Here is a 6,247-nt window from a genome sequence, read left to right on the forward strand (position 1 = left end):
GTTCAATGTATTTTGAAATCATGTCTTTTACTTCAAGACTTTGAAAGACTAATGTAAAGCACCTGGAGAAAACCCATTGGTGCATCAATAATAAGTAGATTCATGTGTTGCTTCTGAGACGTCGTCTAATTTTAGCATTCAGCGCTACCAAAATCCAAGATTACTAATGGACCTTCTCCAGCATGCCTGGTGAGTTTCTTAAGATTTTAATAATGGATCTAGGTCACAACAAGCACCTAGGAGCTGGCTTTCAGTTCTTGGTGTATTCCCAAGTCTCCCTGAAAAGAATTTGGGAATACTTGATAAGTTGTCATTCCCACTAGAATTCTCTAACCTTGAATAAAGTGAAAGTATTGGGAGGGTAAAGAGGGAAATGTTTAAAAAAGAGAGAGAGAGAGAGACTTATTAGGTCCACAGAATATTTCCTACAAACCAACAAAATGACCTCTCACTTTCCTAATAGACTCATAAGAAAAAAGGTAGCAGCAGTATTTTGTCATTTTTCTCCCAGCAAAGTTCTTAGCTGATATATGATTATGGCAGAAGAGAATATCAGCGCCGTCATTTTAAAATCCTTGACACTGCTGGCTCATATACCATCAGTAAAAAGTAGTAGATACAAGTGTGTCTGCATGAAGAATGTGCGATAGTGAAGAGCAAACCTTCAAAACAGATCAATTACAGAGTGATTACATTACAAAAACATTCAACCTAGACTTAAGTATCCTTTTAACAGGTTTCTTAGATTTCATAATCTGTTTAGTTGCAGGTATAGAGAAACTTAACTTTTAAATTTGTTAAGTATTATCTAGAAATCGGTGCTACCCAATGACCATTCAGAAATTGAAACAGAACATTTCTATTTTTTATTTCAATGGGAAAATGTGATTTGATTTATGCACAGTTTTTCCAGAATGATTTTATTACAAATGCGAGTTATACTAGGTACTGGCCAAAGGGTGGGAGTGAAAAGACTATTTCTTCTTCAGTTGACTTTGAGGAGTGTAGGGGCAGGAAGGCACAGAGCAGGTTCTCTATGATCCTAGCAGACGGGGTAAAGGAGGAGCCCTCGGTGGCTTTTGCAGGCTTTTATTGGGATTTACCAGGTACAAGTCAGACAGAGGTGCCTGGGACTGGCAGGCCTCCCAGCCCCCAGCGAGTCTTCACTCTTTCTGGGCTCTCCAACGTTCTCTCATAGTCTCTGCTTCTCTTTCGCTCCTTTCACTCTGCTGTTCCGCTCTCTCTTTTCTGCTCTCTTCTGCTGGTGTCCCTGTGACGCCGCCCTTATAAGCCCAATCTCTCAGCCCAGGTGTATCCACCTACTTATGCCCACACTTCACTCCAGGTGCCCGCCCTCAGGCATGCATTCAGGACCACAGGGATCATCATCAATCCTAATGGCAGGAGAGCAGAAAAGCCTGATAATTATTTACCCTACAAGGACAATGTAGACTACTGCATGATATATTTGTAATGAAGGCCTCTCAAGTACATCAGAAAATACCCATGAGTTAATCATCTCTAGCTAAGCTGAAAAAAAAAACCAAATATAATGTAAAACTGATACTGATATTTTAAAGATTGCATTCGTTGTTCTGTAATAACAGGGCTTTAAAACTTTTTGATGTGTCCAAATGCACATTTCACTCATGTTGCTTTTACAAAAATAAGAAAGGAAGGGATAGCTGAGGAGAAGTAGGAAGGGATCATTCAAGCTGCTCCGGATGTCTGTGACTGAGAACCGTCCTCTTATAAGACATTTCCCCTTAGAAGGTGGCAGAGCAAACCACCTGACAGTTATGCCCCAGAGGCTGACTTGTCATCAGTGTGGTATCAGCTAAGAACAGAAGCACTGTGAGGTGGAAACCTCTTTGTATTTACATTCCGAAAATGCTGCCACAATAAAGTGGTTGAGGAGTCAGACTCACCCAAGTTCTGGTCCCAGATAGACAACTCACCGTGCCACCCAGCTTGAGTTTTGTGACCTTTTTGAGCTTCACTTGTGCCACTTCTGTGAAGCTGACCTTCTAGATACTTTAAAAGGATTAAATATATAAATGTGTAAAACCATCCAAGCCGTGCCTGGCACATAGGAGACGCCGGAAAGATTATTTTTAATGTTTTGTTTACCAGATTAAGCTCTTGGAGAGGTAAAAGACTGAGAAAATGAAAGATAAGTCACTGCTGACCCTTGGTAAACAGATTTCCATCAATTCAAAGACTAATTTTTCTAGACTAGTAGTTCCTAGAAGGCAAATTCAAGAAGTAGGAATGGGATTTTCCTCACATTCCCTACTTTGTGGGAACCCCCTGCCCTCCGTCAAGGCTGAGTCCCCTTATATAGCCCCAAATTCTCCAGTTCAATGTCTCACTGAAGCCCATTGTCTTAGCAGTCCCCAAGCCCTGGTTCTTCCCCTGTGTCCCCTGTCCTAATTCACCTGTTCTCTGTTGACTATGTTTCTGTTAATTTGCAAATGTGTGCAAAAATGTAACTCTTCATGAGAGCCTACTGCACTTTGACACGGACCCCAGAGAACACATATGGTTTTTCTCAGAGGCTGGTGTCTTGGTAGTAACAAGAGCTTCTCTGCAGGTGCCATAGTGCACTTGCTACATGTCACCTCACCTGAGCCTCACAACCTTGTAGAAGCAGGTCTTATTACAGTCTCTGTTTCACAAATGAAGAAATTGAGGCTCAGAGTGGTGGAATAACTTGGCAGAGGACACAAACACCAGGAGGAGGCAGTGCCTGTCCTGAGATCTCCATCTCTGAGGCTGTGGTGCGCTAGGGTGCAGGCAGATCCCCAGGCACTCATGAGCATCCCCACCTCCCTAGCTTGACCCTGCTCAGGACTCAAACCACTCCCTATTCCCAATCAAGTCAGTCTGAATCAGGTTAGTTGGAAAAGAATTTAACAGAAGTGTGGAGGGACCCACCTACCTCTGGCCTCCAGCCTACATCCTAGGCAAGACTTTCTTCTTGGGGTCTTACATGGGAGGAATCTTCTCATACCCAGCACCCACCTCTGGAGCAGAGTCCCCAACTCTTTATATTTGCAATAGACTGAGTGGGGGGAGGGGTGGAATGGATGGAGGGGTAGTTAAGGGCGAAAAGTGTGAATATTTTACTCATTTTTATTATCTATTATTTAATAAATTCCAAAGTCTAAATCTAAAAGAAAAATCTATGGATTTGCTTGTATTTTTCTCATCTCAAAATCTTCCTGTTCCAGCAACTCTTTCAGAAATTGGAGTAGTGCATTGTCCAATCAAGATACACACCCTAACAAATATTCTTCTTCGTTTTGTCTTCAAACTGACTTGTGTCTATAGGATGACATTTTATCAGTAGTAACCTAATTATTGCACCCTTACTGAGAGGTTCAGGGCAGAACTCTCAGGCTATGAGAGATAATAATTAATAGTGATGTTAGTTAATGGCAGTGCAACATCTCACAGTCTTTGAATGCTTTCTATACTGTGCTCTAGGTGATACCACGGGATGTACACGTCACATGTGTGAGTGGATACTCTCATCATCTCTGTCTACAGATCAAACTTAGGCACAGAGAGATTAAGTGATTTGTTCAGTCATGAAGTTAATAAATGGTAAAGCTAACATTAAACCCAGGCAGTCTAACTTCTCATTTTATCTTCTTGCAATATTGAACAGTCTCCCCTTATCGACTAAGTCATTTTTGTATTTGGCAAAGAAGGCCAAAGCTGGTTTATCTTGTACATTAAGTAGTGCCACCAAGCCCGTTGCAGAGTGAGAGAGCAGTGGTCTTCACTGGCGGGCTGCCCCACTAGGATAGTGATGTAGAATGAAGAATGAGGGAGACTATGTCAGCTTTCTATTGTTAAAACTCAACTTTTCTCATCATTTTAATAATAGCATTATTACCTTGACAATGTGTCCATCTTGTTAACACTGATACATTTTTCCACAAAAACATTAAAATAATTTTTTTTGGTTGCTTTTCACTATAAGACATGATAGAGGGGGAAAAGAAAAAAATCTCAAATGACCTGAAAATAAATGCAGCTCCGTCACCTCAAATTCAATTTTGAATCACCAAATATCTGATTTCTCTTGTTAGTACAACATTTAAAGAAATTTCTCAGGTATCTCCTACCTTCCTTCAGCCAAGGCTTAAATTTACCATGTATTCTAGTAGAGACGGTTTCTATTTAAATGTCTAATGATTATTCTCTTTCTAATCCAAATCTTGAGTAAGGGAGTTTAATAATGACAGAACTTAGGTTTTAAGAGGATTGAGAGGTCCAGTTTAAAATGTTTAGGCCTTTCACTCAAAGAGCCCTAAACGTGAGATCAATAAAATTGTTACCTTACTTTTCGGTAATGACAACTGGAAACTTTACGTTTCTTTCATTCAGTTTTCCAAGTTCATCATGTGGTGTGATACCACAGACATGATCTCTTAGAACCTTAGTGGATTTCTAAAGCTTGGGGAAAATACAAGCAAATAAACAAGCAAACAACAACAAAAGTGTCCTTTTACACTGAACTTTTCACAGTGTTCTGCCTGATTTGAATTATGTTAAACAATTTACCCAGGATGCTTCAGTATAACCACCTGGAAAAATGAGGGTGGAACTTTGATTCTTGGAGGCATATGGAAATTTAATTACTAGGTTTACAAAGTATTTTAAAATCCCCAGATAAAAGTGACTGGAGGACTGGAGAAGAACATTATTATGTGCCATAGTGGGGTTCTACGGGGGCAGCGGGGTTGCTGAGAATCAAAGGCCTGAGTCCCTTGCTCCACACTGACCCCTCAGCCCCATCTTCTGTAACCAGCTTCAGGAGTGACAGAGAAAGAATCATTTATTCACCTTCTGGCTACAAGAACTGCAGGCTTCAAGTGTGGCAATTCTAGCACTGAGGAGAAAATACACATAGGAAAAAAGAAGGCCATGTCTCACTTCCAAATTAAAAAAAGACATTTCTACATGTTTCCATAACCCACAGACTCCTGCCATTTGAGGCCAACCCCTCAAAGTTTTCCTCTTTGTCTAGTGTAGTTGCTGAATCTAGGCCACTGTCAGCAATCCTTTTCATTCACGCAGACCCATCCCAACGCCTCACAGATGCGGAGATTCTCTTGAGACATGTGCACGTTGGTATCAAACAATGCAACTCATGTTTGATTTTGGATAACCTTGCACTGCTGAATAAAATAACCCTTGAGAAAGAAGCAATAAAAGCGCTGTAAGAAAAATGACTCATGTTTCCAAGCTGTCTAAAGTGATCACTTATCCCAACAAATGGTAATTCTTTCAAGACACAGTGGGCATGCACCATACTTATAAAAGTCTGGGAGAAAAACCTTGCAATCATTTTTTAAAATTTTGTGTTAAAATATATCAAAAAAAAAGTTTCTGGTAGGCTGTACCAGACAGGGTATGCTTAAAAACAAAAAACAAAAACCACATGGATGTGAAAGCCAAGGTGGGTTGGGTTGAGGGGGGGAAGGGAGGGCAGAATCCTTGCTGAACATCCAGGCTCTTTGGCTTATTTATGTACTTGTTTATGTGCCTTAATTGTTTTCCATTTTCTGCCCCTATTCGTTAGAGTGCAAAGATGTGAACAAAGTGGCTTATTGCCCACTGGTGCTGAAGTTCAAGTTCTGCAGTCGAGCATACTTCAGACAGATGTGTTGTAAGACCTGCCAAGGACACTGACCCACGGAAAGTCAGAGAGAGAGCCTTGTCATTTCATCGTGGAAATGCGTCCATCATAGAGAGCCACCCAGAGGAAGAGGATTGATGTCCTTGCAAATGCATTACCCTGTGGAAAACGTAACCACTGGTCAGCTCTAGCTGACAGGATTTCAATATTATTTTAACTTCTGTGAAGTGGGATTTATTGATCCAAAGTGCTGGACACAGTATTAGGAGGGAATGCCAGATTGGAGAGACCCAAACAACACAGGGAGACTTGCTTACTGTGGAATGTTTGTGTTCTTTCGAGTAAATCCAATAGCCTGTTTACCTCCTTGGACCATTAAGATAATTTTTATTATGAACTTAGCAATGACACTGAATCCATTTGTATTTAAAACTGTTTAAAATGTAGCTGTTATGACGTGGTCAACTATGGAAGTAAAGAAGATTCAGAAATCTTAAGTCATAGCTTAAAAATATTTACTATACTTTATCTCACTACAACAGCACCACAATTTAAATTCTAAAACAGGCTTTGAACTGTAATTTAAGGAGCAAT

The 6,247-nt window shown here is 40.5% G+C and overlaps 1 protein-coding gene across 1 annotated transcript in view; it reads left to right on the plus strand.

Annotated features, from left to right (window-relative positions):
- ADAMTS6 (ADAM metallopeptidase with thrombospondin type 1 motif 6) overlaps positions 1–5,706 on the plus strand; it is a gene marked incomplete at both ends in the record, with an annotated part of 225,092 nt that extends 219,386 nt beyond the window's left edge. Inside the window, one exon of the mRNA XM_084234291.1 lies at positions 5,597–5,706. Coding sequence (XP_084090417.1) covers positions 5,597–5,706 — 110 coding nt within the window. The remainder of the gene's footprint in view (positions 1–5,596) is intronic.
- Positions 5,707–6,247: the final 541 nt, after the last annotated feature.

The sequence above is a fragment of the Talpa europaea genome, assembly GCF_964194135.1.
Source record: "Talpa europaea genome assembly, chromosome: 5".
NCBI classification, from domain to species: Eukaryota; Metazoa; Chordata; class Mammalia; order Eulipotyphla; family Talpidae; genus Talpa; species Talpa europaea.